Below are 27,958 nucleotides of genomic sequence, written 5' to 3'. Positions count from 1 at the left end.
GTAGTAAAAGAGAATGCTTCTCTTTCATGGGAAAAAAGCTCACTTATTTTTAATACTGCTTTCTCCTTCTCTCTTTAGGTAACTGTGCATAATCCAGAAAATCAGAGCTATCTGATAGCATACAAAGACTCTCAGCTCATAGTCTCCTCAGCTAAGTAAGTTGTAGAAAAAAATCCCCCAAAATCCCAGTTTTGCAAAATAACTCACATGATAGGGTAAAAAAAGAAGTGCTTTATACCAGGAGATTCTAGGGGTGAATAACCCCAAACTTTCCACTGTGTTTTTTCACTGAGTAAAGTTCATGTAGATGGGGGTTTGGACAACTACCTGAGTACTGCTAATGTGTGGAGCTGCTGCTGTTGGGTCTGTAGAAGCTGCAGACTGTGGATTCAGCTCCTGCTCTGCTAAGAAGAAACACAGAAGAGGGTGAAGTGACATTTATTTATTGTGTTTTTGTTATGCTTAAGTGTTTACTGGAATGGAGCATAGCAGAATTGACAGTGTAACTAAGAATTAAAATAGTGAAATCTTGTTCTTGGCATTTTTCCCTGGCAGAGATTCTTGTACAAACACCTCTAACCCATTTATCAATCTGGGTGAGGTCTCAGTTGGCTGGCAGAGCCTGTCTGCCCCTTGTATTGCTCTTCATAACAGAACAAATGAAGCTGAAAGTTTGACTCTGCAGACCTTATTGGAAACATGATTTCATGGTTATAGGTTAGATATTTGGAGTATTTCTTTAAATTAAAATTAAGCAAACCACAGTTTAATATGTTACTTAAACTAGCATATATTTTTGACATTTCTGGTTTTGTTCGTAACTGAAATCAGGGTGGTGGTTTAACATGAAACTAACGTAATGCAGTAAAGTCGTGCCTGTGGTCCATTAGTGTTAAAAGATTAGGATATTACTGCTGGGAAGTCATGTGTCATTCCTTACTGAGTGGAAGTAGTTCTGAGAAGAGAATGAGAGAACATTCTGGTAACACTGTCAGAATCATGTTGTGCCAGAGGATATGACAGGCTGGGTTTGTAGGAGCAGGAGATATCTTTTATAAAACCATGTGATGAAGCTGGGAAGGAAAATTAACTTGCTCTTGAAATACCAAGCTGATAAGGCCCTAAGATTTCCAGGTTTTTGTTTACACAATTTTCAGTTGAGCTCATAAAAGATTTTACAGGTGATAAGTTTATTATCTGTCCCTATAGACTGGGTATCAGAAAAATTCTGCATAAAGCTCTGTTTCAGGTTTTTTTCCCTGTGAAACAAGTCTACAGGTGGAATGCTCTGTATGTTGTGAAGATAATTTTGTTCTGCCCCATCTCCCTGCAGAGCACTGCAGCATTGTGAGGAGTTAATCCAGCGATATAATCGTGCTGAAGACAGTATCTGTTTACCAGACAATAAGTCTGTGCCTCACCAGAATGTAACTAACCACGTGGGTAAAGCTGTGGAGGACTGTATGAGGGCCATCATTGGGGTCTTGCTCAACCTGACAAATGATAATGGTAAGACGACAATTTTTTTGCGTATTCTGTGTTGAGGTGTCAAATAAACCATTAGTGGAAATATTTTTTTTTATTGATGATGGTTTTTCAAGTCCAGTGCTGTGAAACAGTTATGCATGGTAGATGTTTGCTTACAGCCCTCAGTAATTTGTCTTTGCAAGCTGGGTGAGGAACTGCAAGTGTGAAATGTTCAGATGAGGGCTGGTTTGTCATTAGAGCCAAAAGGCTTTTATTAGCTGCTTACCATTATATATGGGAGTGTTTTCACTATTGAGCCTCTGAACTCTTTGTTTGCAGAATGGGGTAGTACAAAAACAGGTGAACAAGATGGTCTGATCGGCACAGCGATGAATTGTGTGCTTCAGGTTCCTAAGTTCCTACCTCAAGAACAGAGATTTGATATTCGCGTGCTGGTAAGTTCTTGTGCTTCTCCTAACAACAGAAAATGATTTGCCTCCTTGTGCATTGAGCTGCTCTGATTCCTCATGAAGGAATAGTTTCCCCTACAGTGACCATATATATACCTAAAGTGAGATACTTCAAGTTTTTGTAAGGATTTGGTGGGTTTGAGGCTTTTTTCCCTGTGTTTGGTGGGAGAAAGTGCGCTGCTTGATGAACAAAGAGATTTAGCTAAATACGTGCGTGAATTAATAATTTTCAGACATCTTTTCAGTTTTGGAAATAAGGTTGATATTATTGTTTGAGTTCAAAGCTTTGTCAGATTTACCTCAGCTTAAATAAAATGGGTCAGAGTGGCCTAATAGCAGCAGTGAAATTGTGTCTGTGAAGGATCACTTATGAAAAGGGTTGGACACCTGAATCCTTAATCTCTGTAAAGGAATTCTCAGCTCCGAAAATGTGTTTGTGTTCAGAATTGGAAAAAAAAGAGATTCCAGCATAAAAGTTGTCCTGTAGAGGGATCTCTGTTCTATCTTGTATTTCTTTAAATCCTGATCCCCCCAGTCTTGTCAGATTGTTTGAGAAGTTGTGTATTCTCAGAAAGATAAGGACAAAGATGTTTATCTAAATAGATGTTTTTTGCAAAATCATCTTTTTTCCAATGTGTGTAATCCTTTTGGACTCTCCAATTTTGCAGGGATTGGGTCTGTTGATCAATCTCGTGGAATACAGTGCCCGGAACAGGCACTGCCTTGTCAATATGGAAACATCGTGTTCTTTTGACTCCTTGTGTACGGGCGAAGGAGATGAAAGCCTGAAGATAACTGGACAGATTGATGCTGTTCAGGCTTTAGTGCAGGTGAGAAGTGTTTGTCCTGCAGTAGTTCCCATTTCTCATTATCAGACTGTCAGGAGGAAGGCAGAACTCAGCAATGAAAATGTGTCAGTATTTCTGTTTAGCATTTTGAGGAGTGGAGCAAGGTGGGGGGAAGATTGCTGCTCCCAACCCTGACTTCTGCAGTGCTGTCCATTACAGAAACAGCTTCCCTGTAAAAGACAGTGGTTTACAGACATCCACTAAAACTCTTTTGTTCCCATACAGTTTATTTCTCATTTTATTGTTCCCAGATTATTTACTTTGACTTTTGTTTTAAACCAGCTGTAAGCTACTTTTGTCTTACATACTTTGCTTCCATAATTTTTAAAGTACTACGTTTTTGGGACTTTGCAACTTTAAATTAAAAAACAAGATAATCCTTTATAAAAAGCAATAAAATACAGATGTGATGATTATGGATGTGAAACAGCATTCTTAAATTGACTGTAAGAAAAAAGAAATCCACCAATAAAATGAAGAAATTAAAAAAAACCAAATCCACCAATAATTTTGATAAATAAGTTTCACCATGCAAACTAAAATGAAAAAATTGAAAGGAAATTACAGATTTCTTGTTTCAGTGGAGTTAATTTTATGGACGCTTTTAGCAGTTGTATTTAACTTGGTGAAATAACTGTCCAATAGCAGACAAAAAAAATCAGTAAAAAAAATAATATTAAATATCTTAATGTGTGTAGCTTGGCAAAGCAATATTTAAAACTGGTTGTATGGTATGGGAAATAATTCATGAGAAATAAGTGTCTAATATGGGATTCATGGTTCATTCACATTCTTTGCTAAGTCATTTTAAATGACTCCTTCATATTTTTGCTCTAAGAAAGCCAAGAGGGAATAATTAGCAAGAAAAGAAAAGGAAAATTGGTAGAGAACAAAAATGGACAGGAAATTATGGCAGCTTTTAGTCTTCCAGCCATGTCTCAAGGAAAGTGATTAAACTTTTACGATGCCCAAGAGGAGCGTGTCAAGCGGTTCAGCGCCAGGCAGGGAGATCTTGCTGGGGAGCACAGCGCTGGTGTGGGGCCAGATTATATTTTCCTTTGAGGAAGAAAAGCCTATTGTTAAAAAAAGTATTGAAGGGTAATTGTATTAAGGGGTAAATTGTGAACAGGAAATAGAAGTATTAAGTCAATGTTTAGGGTTTAGTTTCTAATGGAAATTCTGCTGGAATTCTCCACATCAGCTGTTCCTGGAGTGTGAGCGAGCGGCACAGCTGGCCGAGAGCCAGACGGACGAGCTGATTAAAGAAGCTCCCACAGCTCAGCATGATAAGAGTGGGGAATGGCAGGAGACAAGTGGGGAGATCCAGTGGGTCTCCACAGAGAAGTCAGACAGTACTGAGGAGAAGGAAAAGAAGGAGGAAGATGATGAAGAACTTGATCTTAATAAAGGTACGTTGTCTGTCTGGCTGTGATGAGCTCGCAAAAGGCAAAGAACAATGTGATTGCATAAATCCCTCCTTGTCCTCTGCTTCCTCTTTACATCCAGTCTCTAGGGCTGATATTTCCTCAGTGTATCCCAGGTGAAACTGCAGAAGTAGGAGCTATTCAGATCTGAAGCATGAGAAGTAGAAGCTGTTATGCTTCTTTTAACTATTACCTGTTTCTTAAAAAAACAAACAAACAAAAAAGCCCAAAAGAAACAGAAAACAAAACCCAGACCTTTTTGGGACACTCTATGTACAAAATATTCCGGAAAGGATGGCTTTTAGGCTGTTACCTTGTTCTTCTGGAACAATCCTTGAAAGTTACCTGCCTTAATTTTGTTTTCCAGGGTTCTTGTTTCAAGCTACTTTAAGGAGTTGGGTTTTTTTCCCCCTCCTCTCCCTGTTTGCCTCTTCTGCCCCCATCTGCTTTGTGTTTGTCTTTTCCCTTTGTCAGTGGTGTCCGAGTGCCTGTGTAGTGCATTGGTGTACTGCATCTTTGGTAGTTTGTTCCAGGAGTTTGAGTATCTCTGACCTGTTAGATAGTTTGTCTCTGGAAAATGGATTTGAAACATCATTCCTTCTTGTTGAATCTTCTAATAGTAAATGCAGTGTATGACTTTTAGTAGTGTTTTCATCTTATCTTAATAGGTGTGGTATATTACCTTCTCCAAGCTTGCTTTATATCCTTCCTCCTTTTTGTAGTTCCATCAACTAGTGTCTGCAGTTATTTGTAGTTTTTCCCAAAATGCGGAGTCATCAGCAGAAAATGTTATCCTTAACACTATAAACTACTTTGGGGGAAGTTTTAGAGGCATATAGTATCACATGAAACATTTGCATTGGTAGTTTGGGGTGTTCAGCATACAGTTGGCACATGAAAATGGAAAATGACAAAATACTGTGCAGCAGAATGAGTTGAAAGTGAATGAAGACCATTTTTCTTGTCAAGAATGTGCTGCTGAGTCAGTAAGTGTGGTGTTTCCTGATCTCAGAAATCTCAGTCCAAAAGCTCGTTTTGTTTGAGGAAAAAGCATTCTGGAAAGTGATAATGAAGGATTGTATTTGCAGCAGTAAAAGATACCAGCTGCTTAGAGAATACAATAGACTGTTGTCTCTTTTACAGCTCTTCAGCATGCTGGGAAGCACATGGAAGACTGCATTGTGGCCTCATACACAGCATTGCTTCTAGGCTGTCTCTGCCAGGAGAGTCCAGTAAGGGAATAAGTTGATCTTAAGTCCTGTATAATGTTTAATGAAGTGATAATTTGCTGTATTGAAAGGGGTTTATTAAATTAGGCTTCAGTGTGAGCAGTACATTGGTGAAGCTACACTGATGGATACAGCTTTGGGAAGAGTTGCCAGAGTTATTCCAGCCAAAACAAATTTTTTTAACATCACTGTGTTTATCAAAAACAGTTGGAATTGAATATTTGACCTCTTTTACCTCTCTCCAATTCCTTGTAGCTAGCAAAAGAATTAGCTTTGGAAAGGCAGAGGAAAATTGGCTAAGCCTGTTCATTCTCAGTAGTTTTAGTAAGCAAGTTACCATCAGACTTATTTATTGTTTATCAGTCTGCTGTAGTTTTTTCTTCCATTGAAATAAGATGAACTTGTGTGTGTCCCCATTAGTTCAAAATAATTGTCTTGGATTGGAAATATATAATGGAAAGCTGAAGTTAAAAATATGGAACTCCAATGGCTGAGAACTCAGTTAAGTGTCTCCTATCAAAGACGTGTTCACCTGCAAATGAGTTCAGACCTGCCTTCAGGCTTGTCTAAATGTGCCATGGTGCAGAAATGGCCTTCAAGGTGCTGTTCTGTGTCTTAGACTGATCAGTGTCCATTACAGTTTTAGTGTTCTGAGTGAGCCTGACCAGGAGATCAGTAATTCTCAGCCCTTCTCAGTTGAAAAGGGAGAGGCTCTCCCTGTCAAGGGAGTGATCTGGTGCCTTGATAATCTTGTAGGTCCTGGGAATATATGATAGTCTTCTTTTTTGTTTTATTTTTTTTTTATTTTTTAAAAACTTCAATAAACCAACAATAAAAAATTTTAGCAATTGTTTTCTAGAAACATAAACACAGTGGAGATATGAGTATTGCTTAAAAGAAACTTAAGTCATAAAGATGGCAGCAGAAGCCATCTTTATGCTGTGAGTATACTTGCCTTAGTGCATCTCACATGCAGAGCATTATATTTCTGTGTCAGAAAAATGTTTTCCAAATAAGACAAGATTGTTGTATTTCTTAGATCAACGTGACTACTGTGAGAGAATACTTACCTGAAGGGGACTTCTCGATAATGACTGAAATGCTCAAAAAATTTCTCAGTTTTATGAACCTTACTGTAAGTAATGCATATTTCTAATTGATATTTGTAGATATTTTTGTAATTTTGTTTTCTATTAATATTTCATGCATTTTTAGAAGCATTAACATTTCTCAGTTTGCATCTTCATAAGAGCGCAGGATGATATTCTGTTTTTTAATACTGAGAGGCCATTTGTCTGTCATAATTTTGTCTGTCATTATATTGTGATTGACCAGGAAGATATTTCTGAATTGGCTGCCTGAACCTAGTTGCTTTTACTAATGCATAATTGTAAATAGTTAAACTCTGAAAATAGAATAGCTCTCAGATATTTGAAGGAGGTGCTACAAATGCTTGTTTGTTACTTGTGTTTTCTGTTGCATTTCCAGTGTGCTGTTGGAACAACAGGCCAGAAATCTATCTCTAGGGTGATTGAATACTTGGAACACTGCTAGATACTTAACTTCCGCTGCAGGCACTCTAATGCTGGAGCTACCCTTAGACAAAAGAAGAAGTCATGAAAGAAGTCCTTGAAGGATATACCAAGAGCATTCATCTGTGTCATTCGTGTTCGGATTTTTAAGGCTACCTGGTCTCTTAACCATGCATTCAGCATTTTCTAAAAGACAGTTACTACATCAATCTGCAACTATCAAAAATGAGGGGAAAAAGGTTCTGAGGAAAGTAAATAAAGAAACCTTGCTGTTTATGATGCAGTGCAGTATTTAAATATTTTTGGCAGGGTTTACCCTCCCTATCTTTTTTCTTGCTTTGTTCGTGACAAGTTTCAAGGGGAAAAACTTGCTGCTGATAGTGCAACTGCTGTTTATGTTGAGCCACTGTTTCATGCCAGCCAGGTGCAAAGGCAGCTTAGCTACTGAGGTATCAAACAAATGTTCTAATAAAGAAGTTCTGGACAGCAGCACCGCTCCTATTTGAGTTTAATTTGCTCCTGCTTTTTTTATTACTAGATGATTCCAAAATCATAAAATATAAATTTTTAAATACTTTTGTGATTTTAACTACTGTCTATATTTAAAATTTGTTGGAATCCAAAGAGGCAAGGATTGGATAGTTTATTTTTTATACTGTTTTGATTGAAATTAGGTTGTTGAACTATTTCTCAGTTCTAAAACTCCCATGGCCCATGTACTGTAACCTGCTCGACCATAACGCTTTGTAGTTCCAAGAGCATGCAGACTCATAAACACACAAAGCCATTGAGGGTATGTTATCCACTAAAGGAATAGTGACTGTAAAAAGTTGTGCCCTGTTAAAATGCAAATGAAATAAAGAAAGAAAAAAAAAAGATTTAAAAATATTTCAAAAACACTCACTCGCAGGGTAGTTTACACTTCCGATAAGCGAAAACTTTGAAATGCTGTTTTAATTTGTTTCAAGGAAGAACTCAAGGTGTGTTTTATAACGTTGAATACAATGAATTTGGTTGCTTTAGGGGGAATAATTTTAAAGAAGCTAAAACACCAATGGGGATTAATGTTTCCAGCTGACATAATCTTTCTATTTCATTCTTCTGTAGTATGACAGAGTTGAAATGCATACAACACAAAGCCTTAAATTGCTGATATAGCTAAGATTTTGTTCAGTCTGAGGTTTAGTTCACAGCAAAGCATTGTGTTTGAGGACCTAAGTGGAACAAAGAATCCCAGAAAATACATGACTTTTTAAACAATTTTTTTCTTGCACTCACTATTCAGACCAACAGAATTGATTATTAAGTATTTTTATTAAGGTGGTCTTGAATATTTGCAGACTGTTCTGCGATCTGCTTCGTTGACATTTTTAAATACCTGTATAGGTAATTACATCATGTTACTCCATTGAATTTGTAAAACTTGAAGCCATAAAAATATTAGTTCTATGTATAATGAGGGGGAAATAACAGGAAATCTAACCTGCTTTTAGATCTTGTGTTATCTCCGTGTATAAAGTTAAGAACTTGTGCTTTTGTATCAGTGCCAGCTGTAAATTTTTTACATACAGTGGCTGCCTTCTATGTCTTCCTATTTTTGATAATGCAGATTGTTGGGAATTCTGTAAGGAAGTAACTGATTAACGGCAAAAATCTTATGTTGGTCATTTTTTTTTGCATTTTCTCTCATCACCTTCTAAAACTTAGTGTATCAGTGTAACTTAGAAAAGTTTTTGAGGTTGTGTTCCCCTTCTTCAAAAAAAACCCAACAAAACAGTATTGAGAGAGAGGGGAAAGGTGTATGTAAATGATCTGCATCAGGAGAAAATTATTAAGTATTTGGCCCATCTAGTTTTTGGATTTTAGAGATTTTCACATCTATAATGAGATTTCAAATTGATTATGTAGTTTCATGTGGGGAGATGGCAAGAGAAAAGAAGATGCAAATATGATGATAGGGGAAAGCAGGGACAACTACCTTTCTTTGTTACACTGGTAATTGTTTGGGAATTGATTTACCTCAGTGTTTAACAGTTTTTTTTTAAATGTAACTAATTGTCAAGCACTGACAAATGCAGATTTTTTTTTTTTTTGAGGGTGGGGGGAGAAATCACCCTGTGAACTGCAGTGCATTTTTGTGTGTTAGACCCTCAAATAACTCTGCATTAAAGGGTACTTGAGGTCAACTTGCAAATTAAAGTTTTAAAGTAACATTTTTTCCATTGTAAATATTTGTGTAAATACTCTCAATTGGAAATTAGAACAGTAGAGTACTTTTCTGAATCCAATCCTATTTTTATTTTATACAGTATTTCTCAGCTGTGATCTTTGGAGCAAAAGCCAACGGCAGGAAAAATAGTTTGTACCAGTTTCATGAAGTATGTCTTTGGGTTTTTGTAAATAATTTTAACTCAAATAAAATTGCTACTTTCAATACATATCTTGTCTTTTAACATGCAATAAAACACTCCTCTGAGTGATTGCAGAAAGAAGGCAGTGTCAGGTAAATTGCTAAAAGAAAAAATGAAAAAAAAAGGCTGAAAAAAATGATCAATGATCATCTTGAACGTAGTGCTTTGCTTTTCACCTGCGTGTTGGGATAAAAAAGTTCAGTGCCTGGACCTGAGGCTGTGGTCACTCAAACCAGCCAAGGCTGGAAGTTTTCTGGAGATGATGTATGGTGTCTCTTGATGCATTTTGGAGTTCTCTGCACAAGTTGATCTTTCAGTAACAACTCTGGAGAGCTGTAGTCAGAATAACATTAATGTGACGGAGCACAGGGAAAATGGCACAGTTCTTATGGTGAGACTTTTCACAGCATGGGGGGTGTTAATGGCTTTTTTAAGTGAAAAGGGAGGAAATTGCCATGAATGTTGCTCTGTTTCTTGATTCACATGAATGATGCTTTAATTTCACAATGGATTTTTTCCCATGGATTTTTCCTTAATTAGTACAACTAGCTCTGGGTACAATATGCAATAATTCATGAACTGTAACACGAGTTGAATGTGATGTGTCATTGCCACTTGGAACAAGCAGCAGCATAATGTAACGTTTTCTGTGCTGTAAGGGAAAGGTACTGGAGCTTGAAACATGGAACAGTGTGTTATTAGCGCGTGGTGCCGTAAGAGCCAAATGCAGCTTTATGTAAGCAAATGTTTTAAAAAAATTCTGGTAAGAGTATTTCCTCTTTTTTTGTTGGTAGTTACGTAATGGAAGCATTGTGTGTGAATGCTTAGGGGTGACATCAGCATTTTCAGATTAACAGGATAATTGTGAAGCTTCTACAGAAGATTTGGGAGTCAAAGCCTTTTTCATAAATTATTTCCCTTTCAATCTGTTTTGAAGTGCTTGATTTGCGTAGGAGAAAGTGATGTGGTCTGATGCATGTGGCACTGATTTATCTCATATTTCCTTTCTGGGCATCACTAAGCAGAAACCAGAGTATACTTGGTTAGCTGAGGCTATAACCAGGCAAGCCCACATATCTTTTCCAGTCAAGTTTCTTTTCATGAGTGTGATACTTTTCTTGTTTAAAAGGCATGGAAAACCAAAAATGTGAATTTGACTTCAAAAGATAACGAGGATTTAGGTAACTACCATTCTTCTGCATCAAGCCTGCCCTTATTGGATGGCCTGTTAATTGGATTTTTGAAGATAATGAGATTGGAATTTACCCTGAATTCCACTAGCCAAGTGTTTTCAAAACCGGGCCACTGTAATTTTTGATCCTGCTGCTTCTCTTCCTCTGTGTAATATGTTAATTTGTCTTTGGAAAAAGGACACTACTGAGTTCTTTCAGCTGTGTGGAACAGAAGCCTTTCATACATATTCTTTTTTACTTGCCCTAAAGATCCCCTATCTAAGGGATTGTAATTTATTAAGATGTTTGCAGCATCATTAGGTTCGCGTAGTCTTCCTGTAAATAAAAATGAAACCATTATAAATAATGCAATTGTTAGAAGTCCTTACCCAAGGGTAGATTTGTTTGCTAATGCCACAGGATCTTTATTCCAGTTGTGCAAACTGACCTGCATTTGTAGCTATGGGTTGTGCCCCAGGTAGGCGTGCTTGGTACGATTCATCTGTGTGTGAGTGACAGCGGCACGCTGGTGATGCCCTGGGGGCTGCAAGGAGCCCCCGGGACAGCAGCCTTGCTGGGAGGAAAGGGAGCTGCTCTGGACAGAGCCTGGCATTTGAGAGGCAGACGTGTCACATCTGTCACCTAACGTTTTCACACTGTATCACCACATCTCCTGACCTGCAACTTGAACTTCAGTTCATCACTCTGGAGAGGTGAACGCCAAAGACTTTCTCTCCATGTGTGGAAAGCCATACTGGTAAATAATCAAGAGTTGTGCAGGTAGTAGTACCTATTTCCAAAGTTCTGGTCTGTCCTAGGTGAACCAAAGTTACATAAAGGAAGGTTCATTGAACTTCTGCAGAGTAAAATCAGGTGGTATCTAAAAGGGGACTCTGCTTAGAGTAAAAGAAAGAATAACAGGAATTGTATTAGATACACTGCTTAGTGTAGGAATCCTTTAAATTTCCTGTATTATAACAGAAGATTGAGTCATGTCTCTGCATTTAGTTTTCTAAAGGTTGGGAGGAAGATTGTTAACCTGGGGTGTGAGGTGGATGAAATTATGTCATTCCAGCTGTAAAGCTGACCCTGTGATTATGTCCTAGAACGTTACTTTGTTTTTCACTGTTTCCAGTACATAAGGCATGCAAACAAAGGTGAAAGGCATTACTGCAAAGTTTGAAGTGAGAAAGGGAAGGAAGGAGTTGGTTTTGTCAAATGATACCATTCAGGAGCCTTGCACACACCTTACCGCTGGGAATGGTGTCAAAGTTGTGGAACTGTGGGGTTTTATTCATGGATGTTTTGCTGGCCTCTTACCCCAAACATGTGTCTCTTGAAAGAGTTTCTGGGGCAAAAAGTTTTAAAATACCCAGGCTGAGTTGTTTTCTGATCTATTGTTAAATCTATAGTCTGAATTGAAGTACAAACCGTAAGCAAGTCTTGGAGTAAGATCACTTTGTGTCACAGCTCTGTGCAAAGGCACGAATTTGGGTTCAAAAGCTTGATGTTCAGGTTACTGAGCCTTAAAAAGCAGTTCAGTAATGTGTTACATAAAACTGCTGTGTAACATCTGGTGTCATTTTGCTGGCTCATATTTTAAATTTTTGTCTTCATTTGACAAGGAATTTTAAAGCAAAGTTATCTTACCCAAATTAAAAATAACTAGGTTGAAGTGCTATAATGAAATTGTACTTCAGCAGCAGAAATTGAAGATTGTAAATTAAATAGAACAGTTATTGTTTGTAGTCTCCTCTGCCCTAACTATTTTTAAAACCTGGCTATAAATTTTTAATGAGGAAATTCTTCTTTTTAGTGGAGAACTCTGATTGCAGTTTGTGTGCTGAGTATATTCATGTATCTGAAATAACCAGTTTCAGAATGGAGCTTCATATTGCAAAACAATGTTTTTTTTGTGATACCTTAGATTACAGTGAGAGCCTTACTGAGGCTTTGGTGAAAACAAATTTGTAGCGATTGTAGCCCAGATAATTATACAAGTTCCCTCTTACTTAATATAGGTTTTAATGGTTGTTCAGGTATAGTTTCAAATGTGAGACAAAAGCACACATACAGGTCTTCAAGTCATTTAAGTATCCCTGTAGAATATAAATTGAAAATACTGGGGAAAACCAGTAATCTAGAATGATTTGTTAGTCTATTATATATCCAGTCTAGGACTGTAAAAAAAAACCCCAAAACCTAAAATCATTCTGTTGAGAGACCTAAGTTTTGATGCTCCTCACAAGAAGAGACAAATCACACATCTATCTAGGGGTTGTTATACAATGTTAAACGGTTTATACAAAGATGAACTGTATGTTAATTTTATGTAATACTTGTGATTAGCCTTCAGAAGTTCTCAGGAGAACTGGTTTGTGCTCTTTGATACATGATACAGCTTCATCTTTTTTAAATCTGAAAATGCCGTAGGATCGATGTGCTTTGGTTTCTGAACTTTGCTACCTGGGACCAAGTGGAGCAGCTCTTGAACCACAGGTGTCTGTTGGAACCTTGGGTACAGGGAATATTTCTCTGTCAGGGAGGTTTCCACAGGTGTGTGTACACAATCCCACCCTTCTCTGCGGATTTTACCTGGTCACCATTTTCAAAATGCTCAATTCAAAGCCTGCTAAGCTCAGTCAGTCCTACATTGTGGTGATGTTCTTTAAAGCTGAGCTCAGTCTGTACCTTTTTCTGTGAGAAAACCTCAGCAAATGCTGAGTTCTCAGCAAGACCCAGAGTTCTCTTGCGTCAGCAGGGAGCAGGGGCAGGGTGCCAAACCCATGGGCAGGGGCTGGCATGTGCACAAGGGCTTTGCTCAGGTCACTGGGAGCGGCTGTCTCAGCTCGGGCTGTTCACAAACAGCTCAAGCTGTTCACAAAGGAGTCTGAATTGGGATGGGGGAGGGCACCTGCTGAGGCTGTTTCTGCCCCAGATCTTGCTGGTACTAGAACTCCCCCATGTTTCCCAGGCTGATCTCAAAACCCACCTGTGTGCTGAGCCATTGTGAGCCTTATTCCAGTGAGAGCAGCACATGGCACTGTTGCAATGCACTTTCTCTCCTAGGTTTAAGGAAGAAAACACATGCATTAAGATTCCAGGAATTACAGAGTCAAAGGTCAGAAGGAGTTTCTATGAGCCTAGATTTCACTAACTACTGTCATATGTGACATTCTACTTAGTCTTGTTCATTGTGTGGTTTGACTTCCCAAACCTCTTTGAGCGTTAAGAGGTCATCTTCCTTTCAAACAGAATTTTAGGCATATGCAAGAGAAAGAAATCTGAAAGAATAAGACTCTTTAATACATTGTAGTTGCTGTTTTAATTGATGAAGTTTCCACAACACCAGTAAATGTCTAATTTCAGGAGCTTGTGGAATTTTTGATGTCCTGAAGTTTAATTTAGAATTGTGATGATTCAGACTTGTAAAAGACAATGTTTCAGTGGTAGCATTTTAGAAAGTTGTCATCTGCCTGTAACCAGCAGTGGGGAAGCAAAATAAATACCCTTGGTTAACAGACTTTCCCTGGAGAGGAAGTCAAAGACACAGAGTTCTGATGGGATGAAGAACAACCGTCATGCAAGTTATGATATCCAGAGTTGGATCAACAATTGGGCCTGGTGTGTGGTTGTACAGCACTCCCTGTCCTGAAGCCTCAAGTATTTCTTGGAGGAGCCAGGTGCTGCTGAAGGCTCTGAGGGTCTCCAGATGGGTGAGCAATTAGCCCATGGGGGTTGTGCTTCCCAAATCATACTCCAGGAGTACTGCATGCTGTCTAGGGTTAGGTTGCTGAGCATATAACCTACAAGCAGGTGCCTTGGAGATTCCACACACTGTTGAACCAGAAGCAACTTCTTGCAGCATTGACAGCTTGGCAGGATAAGCTGAGGTCAGCGTTCTGCTCAAGGTTTGGCAGTGCACAGTGTAACATTTGCAAACTTTATCTCTCATAAAGTTGTCCAGAACAACTCTGGCACTCAGCTGCCAGGTGCCTTCCTTGGAAGCTGCTATACTTTATTGACTGAATGCAATTGGAAATTGTGGAACGTGCCTGTGACATTTTTCTACATCATTCTCTATTCATCTTCCCCTCTCTCATTTCAATATCGCTGCTGTAATAAGATTTTATAAGAGAGAACTCCTTTGCAGGAGTACCTGAGAGTTGTTCTTTAGCACCACGAAGAAACTGATTCTAGAATTTCTCTTCTACTCTGGGAGCTGGTCAGAGGAGAGGAGGGGATGTGAATCATCCCGGTCTAAAAAGACTCTTAAATTACTACTGTTTCAGAATGCTGAGGTCTGCTTCCATCAGTCTAAGGTCCAGGCTGCATCATGGCACTTGTTTTATTGCCCACCTTTGCAGTGCCAATTCCACAGAAACACTGAGCACACATGAAGTTTGGAATCCTGAATTTTCACACCATAGTAAGAATCAGCACTGACTATTGCACTGTGCAGTAGTAGTAGAAAATAGGGGATTTACTTGGGAGTAAACTCACCTGCCATGATGTCCTGTTTAAGAACAGATACTAGAGTAGAACTCTGGTTATTTGAGATGCTGTGAAAGGTGTGAAATTCAATCTTTTGAAATTTCAATCTCAATGTTTCAGAACAACCATCATAAGCATCAAACTGCAAGGAACAAAAGGAAGATTACAGGTATTTTGCTCTTTATTTTCATGAGGAGTGATCCAGGAGGTACACAAACCTTAACACACAGCTTCAAATTTGTCTTGCCAAAACAAGCTCAAGATCTTGAGCTCAAGAGTGACAGGTATTCCATTTGCAGGTTTCATGCTGATTGCTTCGTCTTTGTAGAAACACAGTAGCTGCTGAAGGCATGTTGTGCCCCTGCCTCCTCTGATCACCCCTGCAGCTGGCAATAGCCCCCAGGAATTATCTTGTGGAGTTTCTGTGGCTCTCAAAACACTTGAAGGGTTTGTCTGGAGTCCTGTCTCTGTGATGCCCTGCCTGTGGCAGCGGGGGAGAGCTGAGCTCTGCCTGCTGTGCATGTGTGGGCAGAGGAGGTGTGTCAGTGCTGGGCTCCAGAGTGCTTTGTTTATGCAAGGAGCTCTGTAAATGCACCTGGAGCCTTTCAAGGGGGATGCAGCACAGGCAGAGCTGAGTTCCCTGCTACTCTGAAGCTGCAATATTGGTTTAGGCTGCTCTGGTCACACTGCCTGAGAATTGCTCGCATTACTGTGTAACAGGTACCACTCTGGTCAGACTGCAGGAGTGTTCAAAGGAGATCTTCTGAACATATGGATCCCATAATAATGTGGGATAATCCCATAATAATGTGGGATTTGGAATGGCAGTGTGGGGCTTTATGAAGGGTAAGTGGTAAGGTGTTAAATTGTGTCCTGCACGAGGGTAAATGGATTATCAAACATGAGAAAAACCACCACACCTGCTAGAGTAAACAGGTGAAGGAGATGATGCATGAATGTAGGATGTATGTAGTGCTTCCTTGCAGCACTTCTGCTTAATCACAGGATTTACTAAGGAGACATCCCTGCCAGTGTCTGCCAGACCAACAGCTCTGCTATTACTGTTTGTCACTATTTGCAGAGGATCTCAAGACAGAGAGCACACTAATTAAAAATAGACTTCTTGGAAATTTGGCGGAGGGAGAAGTGTCAAGGAGGTGTGCTGTCAAAGCAAAAACTGTGTAGGTATGAAAAGAGCTATCAATCACTATCAGGGCCAACTGGTGTGGACCAAGAGCCCTGGAGCAACCCAGTGAGTGACTCTGTTTTGTAACATGGCACTTGCAGTGGGAACTAGAGGAAAGACTGCGATTTTCCAAAGAGCTTCAGAAACAGTCCTACTAACCACAGGCTAGCAAGTTTAACCTCCTTCCAAAAGAAATTGCTGCAAGTTACACACTGTAATAAAACACAAGCAGCTGGTGAGGTACTTGGCTAAATATTGGGGGGAACAAGAGAAACTAAGGATTGCTCTTGAAACTCCAGAGGAGCTTATAAGTAAGTAGGCGGGTGTAACATAGTTAATATAAAACCATGCAAATGTTTGTTGGGAGAAACTCTGGAGATCATCTAGTCCAGACTTGTGCTTGAAGCTAGGTCAGGTCAGCCCTGGCTTTGCCCTGAAAAGTCGATAAAACATCTGATGATGGAGATTGCACAGCCTCTCTTGGTACTCCACACCAGGGCTATGCTTCTCTCCTAGAGAGGAAAAAAAGAAAAAGCAAGATGTACTTGTCAAGTTTAAAAAAGAAAACAAAACAAAAACCTACAAACAAACAGAAAAACCCAACAAAGGAACCAGAGTTTTCCCTAAAGCTTCCTTGAGCCCCTATGCTGTGGAGAGAGAGAAAAGTCTTCTATTGGACTGATACCCTTCACTCCAAGGGTTTAAGAGAGAAGAGCTGAGTAGAAATAGCAGTCTCATCCCTGCAGGAAAGCAGGACTCTGCTGCGTAACCACGGGCTTCTGCTTGGGTTCAGGACTGCCCTGACAGGAGGAGGGGCTGGCTGGGAGGGGTGGGAAATGCGGGCACTGAGGTTTTGGGTGTTTGAGGTCAGATAGAAATCTGAGTGCCCAGAGCTCAGCACTGCTACCGCACGGGCTGTAGGCAGTGACAGCCTGATTGGAAGCCCAATGAACTTGTCACTGGTAAGTAATGCACGGGAGGAAAAATAGCTCTGTACCACAGCAGGTTAAACTGCAAATTAACTGTTGCCTGCGGGCGTGAGTCTAACTCTTCAGCTCCAACAGAGGGCAGAACATTTGTAACATTAGGTGTGATTAGGAAATAAATAGAAGAAGAAAATAAGAACCATCTTTATATCACAGGATGCATCCCTGATGTTGCCTTGTTCAGAACTCAGCATGGATTTTAGGAAATAGCAAGAGGCAGATACTTTGTCTTCTCTTTTTTTCTGCTTTATTCCCTGATTCATCAGCAATGTGGAATAGCCAGAAGATGTTTAATAGTCTACAATTCTTCAGCTTGAAGAAGAAATAATGACTGGAGATACATGACTGGCAACAGTAACTACAAAAAATCAACTAAGATGTGGAAAAGAGAAATAGAAAATGACTGCCTCTCCCAGTGCTCTCCTTTGTTCTTGTAGCAGGGAGCCCAGTGCAATTACCAGGTAACAGAATTTGAAATAAGTAAAAAGAACTACACTTTAACACAGCACAGAATTAAACTCTGGGACTTGCTGCCCCACAATCCTGGGAGCAGTTTGCTTAGAGTGTTTTGCTGCTGAGCAGTAGTAGCCTTTGCATGCCAGGCAGCTCAAGTGCACAGCAATGCATGAGGGAGCAGTGTCAGCTCTCTCTGGTTTCTGCAAGAGCTCGTCTCTCCTTTCAAATTTCGCCCCAGGCCCCCCTGGCTGTGCCATTCCTTGATGGCAGCACCATGTGTGTTTCTGCAGTGTGCACATGCAGCACAAGCAGCTTTATTGCAGCCTAATTCCTCAGTTACCAAACAGTGTCCCAGACACTGCTTCAGGATTAGCTGGGCTTAAAGAGTCATGTCCCTGGCTGACAATCTTGGAGAGACAGACTGGCCAGGCCCTGGCTCCCTCCATGGGGCAGGGAGAGGGCTTCCACCCCACTGCTTGGGTGGTAGCATGGGTCTTTTCCCATTTTTTCTATACTCTTGGCATGTATTTTCCAGAGCTCACCATATGCCTGTTTATCCCCTTCCTGCTTCTTTTCTAGCTCTAATTTCCCTTCACCTGTCTGCCTTCTCCCAGCCTCCACATGTCTATTACCTCTTGTGTAAATAATTTGTATTCTTTTCAAAAATTAACCAAGTCCCCTCTGAATAAACTGCCACAATCAGATTGTATTTCCAAAAATATTAAACAAATCCCACAGACAGACAGACATGCCTTGGCAGCAAACCTTGCTCCCACTTTGACCCTGGCTGGAGATGGCCTCACTGCAGTGGTGAGTATCCCCTAGAGCAGTGCAGGTTTCACAGATCCAGGCTGGTGAGGACCATCCTTAGCCAGCCCTTCTGCTGCTCCCCCCCGGGTGCACCACGCATGCCTTTGAGCCTTTCCTCAGTGCTGCTGTCCCTGCGGCAGCCCCGGTGACAGGGAGGGATGCGAGATGGATGTGCTGCCCCGGGGCTCAGCGAGGGGCAGCAGGAGCAGCCGCCAGGAGCCGGGCTCGGCGCACTGCCAATGCTGACATCGGCAGTTCAGGTCCCCAAACGCATCACCTCTGAGCTCAACCCCTGCCCGGCCACACGCTGCTTGTTCCGAGACCATCCAAGGATGTGGGAGGGCTCTGGCACGGTTAGGAAAGTCAGGCTTCTTAATTACACAGGAAAGTGACCCAAATTCCAGGAGCCGCTGACAGAAGTGTATGCTGCTGTGCTCCACGGCCAGCTCTGGGTTAATAATTAAGGAGTGCTATTTTTAGTAGACGTTTGCAATAGATTCCGTGTGTCTGAAACCTTCCCGTGGAAGTTCATCACAATGTCATATATTTTACTAATTTTAACCTTTTTTCTGTGCAATAAGTAGACATGATTCTAAAAACCTCTTTGATTTTTTTTCCTGCCCCCTCCCCACTGGGAAGGCTAAACTATGGTGTGAGTTCTGACCATGCTTTCTAACATCACAGAAGAGCAAGTTTGGCTAGGATATAAATATAAATCCTTAGAAGGCAGGAGGCAGGAAGAGTTGGTTTACAACAAGATGGAGACTCTCTCAAAGAAATGTATAGATGTCTAAAGTTAAATTCAACAAATAATCTGCTATTCTGCCAATAAGAAATATACACTTCTAACAACAAATTGAAAAAATAACTGCAATGCTTGCAACCTTTCCTACAAAAGAGACAAAAATCAGTGGCAGCTCTTAGCATAATTTGCCTAAATTCATACACTGATTTACATGTAAGAGTACATTGCCATGACAACTTTTAAATCTTGCTAAATTCTGTTCTTACTACTACTATTTTTTTTCTTGCTGTACTTTCTAAAGTGACCTGCAGTCTGGGATCTCCTCCACACACAAGGACCTTAAATCCTGCATCTGTAACTCAGAGTAGCTCTAAAGCTTGTTACCCTCAAAATCTTGTTAATCAAGAAACAGAAAACATATTATATATATGTATATAAAAAAGCCAAGAATTTATTGTTAGTATGGCTGAAATCTTAACTTTACTAATCATAAGTAATCCAGACCTAATTATTACAAAAAATACTTCTAGACAGAAAGAGTTGCAATAATAATAATAATAATAATAATAATAATAATAATAATAATAATACAGCTATGTCTCTTATACTCACAGTTCCAGCTTCTTGCCCCTGTCCTGGTGTTGCACTCACCCTGCCACTCACCTGTTGCCCTCACCCTGCACTCACCCTGCCACTTCTCAGGGTCCTCATGGTGCTGCTTTCAGTGTGGTGGTAGGGGTGCTAAGGCTGGGCACCAGCACACAAGGTCTTTTGGCTGGGAGGGATGTGATGATGGCTGCATCTTTCTCACTCCAGGATCCACCTGGGGTCATTTTATCATCACTGGTTTGCAACCCATATGATATCCAAATTTGCTGATGTATCTTGCATATGGTGGAAACATGTTCTTTGTTCTCTTATGCATGAAAAGGTGGTTTTGTTTGACTCTAGGTCTGTGTTTTTAATGGAAAACAATGGTTGGTTTGTTTGTAGCTATGGGGCTTCCAGTGGCAAGCCTGTGCCTCATCTTTTGTCCTCTTTTTCCCGTACTCCTCCTCACTGCATCCTGTGCCTCCTCCTCTCAAGGCCTCTGCCACCACTCCAGGTCTGTGTTTTCTCCACGTGACATCATTTATGTTGGTTGTATCTTCTGCACAGAACAATGACCCATCAGTGCTGTCTGTGCACAACTACAGTGGTACCATACAAGGATAAGCAAAATTAAACCAATTCATCCATGACTGTGTGGTCAGAAGAAAAAATGCTGTTACAGCTAAGCCAACAGAAAACTTGCAGGTAGGTCAGCAAATGTTCTGCCAAAGCAGGCAGGGCGTGACTCTGTGCTGAGGCCTGAGAGCAAAGCATATGGGCTGTCCCCAGCAGTGGCAGAACCGACACAGGGCTACAGGCCACCAGCAGGCCACTGTCTCATCAGCAGGATGCACCAAGTGCTGCTGCCATTCTGCTGTGTCACATTCCAGCTCCAGCTGCAGCAGTGCCTGACAAAAATAAGGTACAGGTGTTGAGCATCTGGGATCTCTATTACTGCTCCTACAATAAAAGAACCCAGCCTGGCATTTTGGTCTTGCTCCAAGCTGTCTGGGCAGATGCTTGAGTGGAAAAATAGCTTGCTGGTGAGATCAGCCTGTTCGATCCAGGCAAGTGAGAAGAGCACACGTTATTAAAATAGAAGGCAAAATGAGGCAATTCCTCTGCCTGTCAAATAACTGGGTAAATCTTCTCAAAGTCTTTGCTCCATGTGCTTTTTTAGATTTGGCTATCTCTGTCCTATGAGAGTCAAATATTCTTGGCAGTGGAAATGCTGCTCTCACAAGTACCAAGTGCCAAGCTTTTAAAAATTAGTACAATGTAGAGAACATGATTTGTTTTCATAAAGAAGTTGTTGAGACAGCCCAAGTTTCAGACAGGCTTTTTTTAAAAAAATAATACTTTGTCTGTTTTCAGGAGCTATGCCTGGTTTTCACTGGAAGCACCCTGAGGCTGGGAATCTCTCTGCAGCTACAGCTGTACTCCTGCTCTGTATCCAGGGGTGGGAAGCAGTATTCCTGGCCTGCCTCCAGCCAGGAGGGGCCGAGGCACAGTTTGGCAGGCAGAACATGGTGGTTTGTGCTTGGCCAGAGAGGCCTCTCAAACGATTTGGACCAAGTGTCCTTTCACGTTCCCCAGCCTGGGGTGCTCCAGAAAGTCTGTCCAAGTTAATGAAAGGCAGGCTGCACAAGCTGAAGCTTCATTAAACCTGCAGCATGGCTGCTAAGCCCATGCTTTAGTTTAATTCACAAATGGGATTGAGTCAAGTGTTTACCAGCTCTCCCTGACCCCAATCCCCAAAGGCTCGCTGTGTTTGAGCTCTGAGCTTAAATGTCTCTGCAATCCTGCTTCTGGGCCAGGCTGGAAAATGAGGACACTCATGTTTCCCTGTGGCAATGGCCAGACCCCTACATGAGGTGAGAGCTCACGGCTGGCCTGTGCCCTGCTTTCAGCTGGGATGGAGTTAATTTCTTTTTTCTGGCTATTACAGTCCTGAGTTTTGGATTTGGAATGAGAATGGTGTTGATGACTCACCAATGTTTTGGGTTTTGCTAACATCCTAAGCCAATTAATTTTTACTTTTTGTTTATTTGTTGTTTTTGTTTTGTTTCAGTTTTTTGTTTTTGTTTTTGGTTTTTTTTTGGTTTTTTGGGTTTTTTTTGGTGCCATGCCCCACCAGTAAGAAGGTGCACAAAAGGCACTGAGAGGGAGGGAGTGTGGCTGGGATGGATGACCTGAACCGACATATTCTGGAGAATATCACTCCTGGGGGACTTAGCCAGCCGTGGGGCCAGTCTGGGTTTGGGAAGGGTGGTTCTGGCATTGGTCAGTGGGTGGTGAGCAGTTGACTTGTGCATCACTTGTTCGTTTCCTTTTTATTATCAGAATTACAATAATTTCTTGTCATTTCTGTATTTTACCTTGTTCTCGACGATTAAACTGTTCTTATCACAAGCTAGAGTTTTACTCTGATTCTCCTTCCCATCCCAGCGGGGTGAGGGGGAGTGAGCAGCTGTCTGGTGCTTTATTTCCAGCCGGCTTTAACCCAGGCCAGCGCATCCCGGCCGCCCACAGGCACCCTCGCACCTCCCTGGCTGCCGGCCTGCTGCGGCAGATGGGGCGGGCAGGAGGAGCCCGCCCCCGGCCGAGCAGCTCCTCGGGAGGGATGGAGCCCAATTCCCGTCTGGGAGAGATGGAAGGGAACGTGTCAAATGTAGAATTGAGGTTGTTTTGTGGCTGCCTCTCCCCTGGGTATGACTCTGGGAGCTGGGGGGCTGTTACCCCATAGCCTGGGCTGCCACCCGAGCCTTGGAGGACCTCACCTGGTGACGCCACCCCTGCTCACAAAATCCATCCAGGATGGCTCCCCTCGGAGTTTCTCTGGGATTCCAGGCTGTGAGGGTGGACGTGGGGCTGCGGAGCGCCTCAGGTGTGCCCCTGAGGGGAGCACCAAGCCCCCAGCCAGGCGCTGAGGGACGGGGCTGTGCCTGGGCAGGGTGGCCAACCCAGTGCCAGGTGCTGCCCGCAGCCCTCAGGGCTGGGGCTCACTGCGACCCAGCGGCGGCTGGGGCTTCCAGAAGGTTCCTCAGGCAGGTGAGCGGCGGCTGGGGCCTTCCAGAAGGTTCCTCAGGCAGGTGAGCGGCGGCTAGGGAGTTCCAGAAGGTTCTTCAGGCAGGTGAGCAGGGGCTGGGGGCTTCTGGAAGGTTCCTCAGGCAGGTGAGTGGTGGTTGGGGAATTCCAGAAAGTTCCTCAGGCAGGTGAGCAGGGGCTGGGGGCTTCCAGAAGGTTCCTCAGGCAGGTGAGCAGGGGCTGGGGCGTTCCAGAAGGTTCCTCAGGCAGGTGAGCGGCAGCTGGGGCCTTCCAGAAGGTTCCTCAGGCAGGTGAGCGGCGGCTGGGGAGTTCCAGAAGGTTCCTCAGGCAGGTGAGTGGTGGTTGGGGAGTTCCAGAAGGTTCCTCAGGCAGGTGTGCAGTGACTGAGGGCTTCTGGAAGGTTCCTCAGGCAGGTGAGCCGATCCTGGTGCCTCAGGCAGGTAAGCAGGCTGGGCTCTCGCCACCCCGTGGCGCTTGCGGGTCCTGGCCATTGTTTTCCCCTGTGTTTTGGGGACAGGTGGCAGCCCTACGCCGTACACGGGCAGGAGGGCTCACCCTTCGTGACCCGAAAGGCTCAGCCGCGGCCAGGTGTTTCGCTGCTTATATTGGCTCTCGGCCACCACCAGGGGGTGACATGCTGAAATTTTCATTTCAGAATTGTAGAAATGAGGAATCGCGTTCTTTAAAGGTCAGAGCTCAGGATAAAACTCTGCAGGTAAAGAAGACATTTTCTTTTGTGAACTGGCCATGAGCTAACTGCTCATCTGCTGCTCTTTTGGGCTGTGTTTGGGCCATAGTCAAACCTAGCTGGGAATTTCCTGTGGAAAATTTCCTTCAATTAAAAAAACAGTGATTTGTTACAGCTGAAACTGTGGAAAAATAGTTGTGAATTCTGGGTTTCCTGATGTGAAGAAAAAAAAATCATTTGTATATAGTTGAAGTATCCGGTTTTACTAATATTTACAGTAATATGTTTATTTCACTCTTCTGTTTGGAAATTTACATTCTCCTGGACAAAACTAGTAAAACAGGTTTCTGCATGGTGACATTCACACTGTGAAGGTGGTGTGTTGCCTCTGCCCCAGGACTGTGAGATAAGAAGAGATTATTTTGGGCATTATTGGATACTCCTAGCAGACAGCTAGGAAAGTTACTTGGTGTCACATGATCCTTGGGAGCTTGCCAGCAAGCGAATCCATGCCTAATTACATGGTCCATTCAGCTGCAGCCACTCAATATCCAACACTGTTGTTCCAGTAAATGTGAATTTCACGTGAAAGGACGTAAACATCAAACTGCAAACTAAACATGATGTAGACCCTGGGCCCCAGGGCTGCACCAGGGCTGAGGAAGGCACACTCCTCACCTCAATGAAAAAGAAACAACAAAAAAAATGAAGGCTGGAATGTTACTGTTTGGGTCTCTAAAAAGCTTCTTCATTGCACCTGTGCAAATAAAATAATAAGGTACTCACAAAAACCCCAGTTAGTTGCTTTGGATAGTGATCAGCATGCTTGCATCAATAAAGATCTTTGCATAAAACAGAAAATGGCCTAATTTAACACAGCAGGAACTAAGGAGGGGGTGATGGTTGGAGCTTAAGCAATTAATAATTAAGAAGACAGAAGATACTACCTGAGAAGAAAACAGGCTGTGTAACATAGAAGTGACTGCTGTAGTGCATCCACAGGGAAGATGGGGCTCAGACACTGATTCTGGGCAGCACTTCATCAAAATGCAGTTGCATTGCAGATGTAGGACTCCAGTGGAAATATGTAAATTGATAGAAAGGATCACTCTTTTAACTGTTCTCTTTACTCAGTTTTGGAAGCTTGGGAGGTTTTTGACTCTTAAGGAGCTTCACTGTCGAAATCTCTTGCTAATTTCTGTGGTTAGGCAACAACTTAGATGGAATACACACCTTGTTTTGTGGGGTTTTTATTCCTGTCCCTGTCCATTACACAAGAAAAGTTCCCTGCTAAAATCCAGGCATGCAGTTTCTATTTTAAATCTCAAGTGTTTGTTTTTTGTGCTACAATACTGCTGACTTTGCTATAGTTATACAATTAGTTCCTTGCCCTCTGTCCAAGACATTTTTAACTCCCCTTTTCTGTTTTAAATAGAACTGAATTGGAGAAGAAACATGCTTCTAATTCCGTCTTCTTTTTAATTTCAGTGGAGATGGAAATTCAAGTTGCTCTTGAGGGGAGAGTAGTAGATGGACCAGAACTACTTAATATCAGAGTCATAATTCATACTGCTCACATCTCCTCTTAGAAGTACAAACTGTACTGTTCTTGAAATGTCAATGCTTTTTTCCCCTATTTAAAATACGGATTCGATCTCTTCATCTTGGAAAAAGAACTTGGTGTCTTCATTGATTTCACAATACAAAATATTCATGCAAAGCCTGACTTCTCAAAGGACTGTGAGGCAAATGTTAGCACGATAGCAATAATTTAAATCAGAGGTTTTATCTCTGCTGAGCCACTTCTTTTTTTATCCTGTATGTTTTTAGATAATAAAGCACTTTGTTACTAACTTTTATATGCACTGACAAGCATAGAAAACATTGTGAGTAGGCTGCATTTGGGATATTTAGTTGCAGCTGTGCCAGGTTCCTAATAATAATAATAATTTAATTGTTGCAATCATGGACTCGACTCAGCTACTGTGCGAACTTTAGATAGACCCTCAATAGCCTACTGAATTCAGTAGGAGTTTCTCTTCTAGTGAAAATTACAAAGGTTTAAAAAACGAGTTCATCATCTTGTGGATCCATGTCTGCTAATTGTACTTCTTCCAATTGCTCGTCATTGCTCCCTGGCTATACTTTCTTGCCTTCACAGCTTGTTTTCCAGCTGAGCAGTCCCTGTACAGCTCCAGTTCTGCTTCTGAAGAAAATACATTAGATTCAGTGTGAACTCAACAAGGAGTGATTTCGTCAGCTCTGTCATAGCTAAGATGCTCTAGCTGTGCTCTTCCCCGTTTTTAACTGACATAATTGTGCTGTCAAAATGTTGTTGTGTAAATCAAGCTGCAGTGTGTTTGCAACATCAGTGCTAATGTGGCTGGTCTGACACTTCCTTCTAATTACAATTTGCATACTTGCAACAGTTGGCTGAGCTGCAGGAGGTGCTGAGATGGGCGAGTCATGTCAGGGAGGCTGGGAAGGAGCTGGAGAGCTGCCTCCAGGCACAGTCTGCAGTGGACCCACAGCCAGACAGATATGCTGGCACCCACGGGAAAGAGGGAGAGAGGGAGGAAGAGAGGCCGGTCATGCAGCAGAATGAAATCTTTTACCAGCAAGGACAAGGCCTGGTTCAGGTACCTAGAACATGGGATTCTGCTTGGAATCCTGGTCTGCTGCAGGCAGATGGGCTCCATCTGTCAGACAAGGGGAAGAGCATCATGAGTCACAGGCTTGCCAAGCTGGCGGGCAGGGCTTTAAAGTTTCTGTGGGAAGGGACCTTCAGCCCATCCCACTCCTGCCAGTTGAATGCCAGGCCAGCAGGAGATGCCCAGAGCCTGGAGAGGGGACACGTGTCAGCAGGAGAGCCCCTGAAGGGCAGCACTGAGGAAATCCAGGCGGTCCAAAGCTTCACTGGGGGCTAGATTTAAATGCAAAATGCTAGATTTAGATGCAAATGCATGTAGCATTGGGAGTAATTAAGAGGAGTTAGAAATGTGTACAGATCTGCAGGGCTGTGGAACCATGGACATGTGTGGGATGGATCCTATGACCCGAGTACTGGAATGAAAGGATTCAGGAAGGACTAGCAAGGGAGACAAGGAAGAGCTGCAACCATCTATGTTAATGTCCAGCTGGAGTGCATGGAGCTGTGCCTGGGGATGCAAGAGGAGCTGGCTGAAGGCATATGGGTCAGGATGAAAGGAGGGCAGGGATAGTAGCATTATAGTGCCAACCAGGAAGACTGAGTGGAAGAGGCAGCCTGCTCTTCATGTATTCTTTCAACCACCCCAGTATCTGTTGGAGGGATGCCACAGCAGAGCATAGGTAATCCAGGGGGTTCCTGGATTACACTGATGCTAACTTCTTTCTCCAAGTGACAGAGGAGCCAATGAGGAGAGGTGCCATGCTGGATCTTGTTCTCACAAAGAGGAGGGGCTGGTGGGGAATGTGAAACTTCAGGGCCGCCTTGGCTGGAGTGACCATGACACGGTGGAATGTTGAAGTGTTAGGACAGCAAAAGGGTGCACAGCAAAGTCCCTGCCCCAGACTCGAGGAGAGCAGACTTTGGCTCTCCAGGGATCTGCTTGGTACAGAGCCATGGGATAAGGTCCCGGAGGTAAGAGGGTTCCAAGAAAGATGGTTACTATTCAAAGATCACCTCCTCCCAGCTGACTTGACCCTATGTGGAATCCTGTGACAGAGGCAGTACAGTTTCTTAGGTGCTTTCTTACTTGGCTACAGAGATTCTGCAGAAAACTAAAAAGGCCTCTAGGACAGATTACATTAATGATGGGGTTCTGAGATCTGTACTACAATACTTCCTGAAAATTTGATGTGGTACATATCAATATATGAGGCAAACACTTTATCAGGATTATAGCAGTCCTCAAAGAGATTCATTGGGAGTGGTAGGGATGGGATGAGGTAAATACTCACCCAGACAGGCTTTACAGTGTCTTTTGTCACACATGGTACAGAGCAGAAAGAGGAACCAGACATTTTTCTGTGATAACCATAGATTCTGAAATGAGAAACAGCAGTCATGGAAATTCAGCCAATAAAACATGGGTATATCTGGCTGCTATGGAGAGCTTTTAAGCCTTTCAGATCTGTGTCTTCGTAACTGAAGCGTTATGCATAGGTGTTGTTTAGCAAAAACGTAACTCAAAGAATTTTTACTTCACTGACTGAGACTGATGTTTTGCTACAGAGACTGCTGGAGTAGTGAGCACGGGCTGATTCCTTTCTGCTCAGCTCAAAAGACTCCAAAAGCTGTACCTTTTTAAGTGACTCTCTTATTGGTAAACATCTATTACTATTAGGTTCAACAACAGACTTTTCTCCTTTGCTAAGCTCCTCTGAATCTCCAGCATGCATTTTTATAAATTCTATGCT

The 27,958-nt window shown here is 42.1% G+C and overlaps 1 protein-coding gene across 6 annotated transcripts in view; it reads left to right on the top strand.

The window, feature by feature from the left end:
* Window positions 1–9,408, top strand: part of WAPL (WAPL cohesin release factor) — a 136,586-nt gene extending 127,178 nt beyond the window's left edge. For all 6 annotated transcript variants that reach the window (XM_038141078.1, XM_038141082.1, XM_038141076.1 and 3 more), the window contains 8 exons: window positions 79–155; window positions 1,334–1,509; window positions 1,807–1,922; window positions 2,606–2,767; window positions 3,987–4,194; window positions 5,353–5,441; window positions 6,478–6,573; window positions 6,927–9,408. In XM_038141078.1, coding sequence (XP_037997006.1) covers window positions 79–155; window positions 1,334–1,509; window positions 1,807–1,922; window positions 2,606–2,767; window positions 3,987–4,194; window positions 5,353–5,441; window positions 6,478–6,573; window positions 6,927–6,992 — 990 coding nt within the window. In that variant the 3' untranslated portion in view covers window positions 6,993–9,408. The remainder of the gene's footprint in view (window positions 1–78; window positions 156–1,333; window positions 1,510–1,806; window positions 1,923–2,605; window positions 2,768–3,986; window positions 4,195–5,352; window positions 5,442–6,477; window positions 6,574–6,926) is intronic.
* Window positions 9,409–27,958: the final 18,550 nt, after the last annotated feature.

Source organism: Motacilla alba, chromosome 6 (assembly GCF_015832195.1).
Source record: "Motacilla alba alba isolate MOTALB_02 chromosome 6, Motacilla_alba_V1.0_pri, whole genome shotgun sequence".
Lineage (NCBI taxonomy): Eukaryota > Metazoa > Chordata > Aves > Passeriformes > Motacillidae > Motacilla > Motacilla alba.
This window is presented reverse-complemented; position numbering and strand designations above follow the sequence as displayed.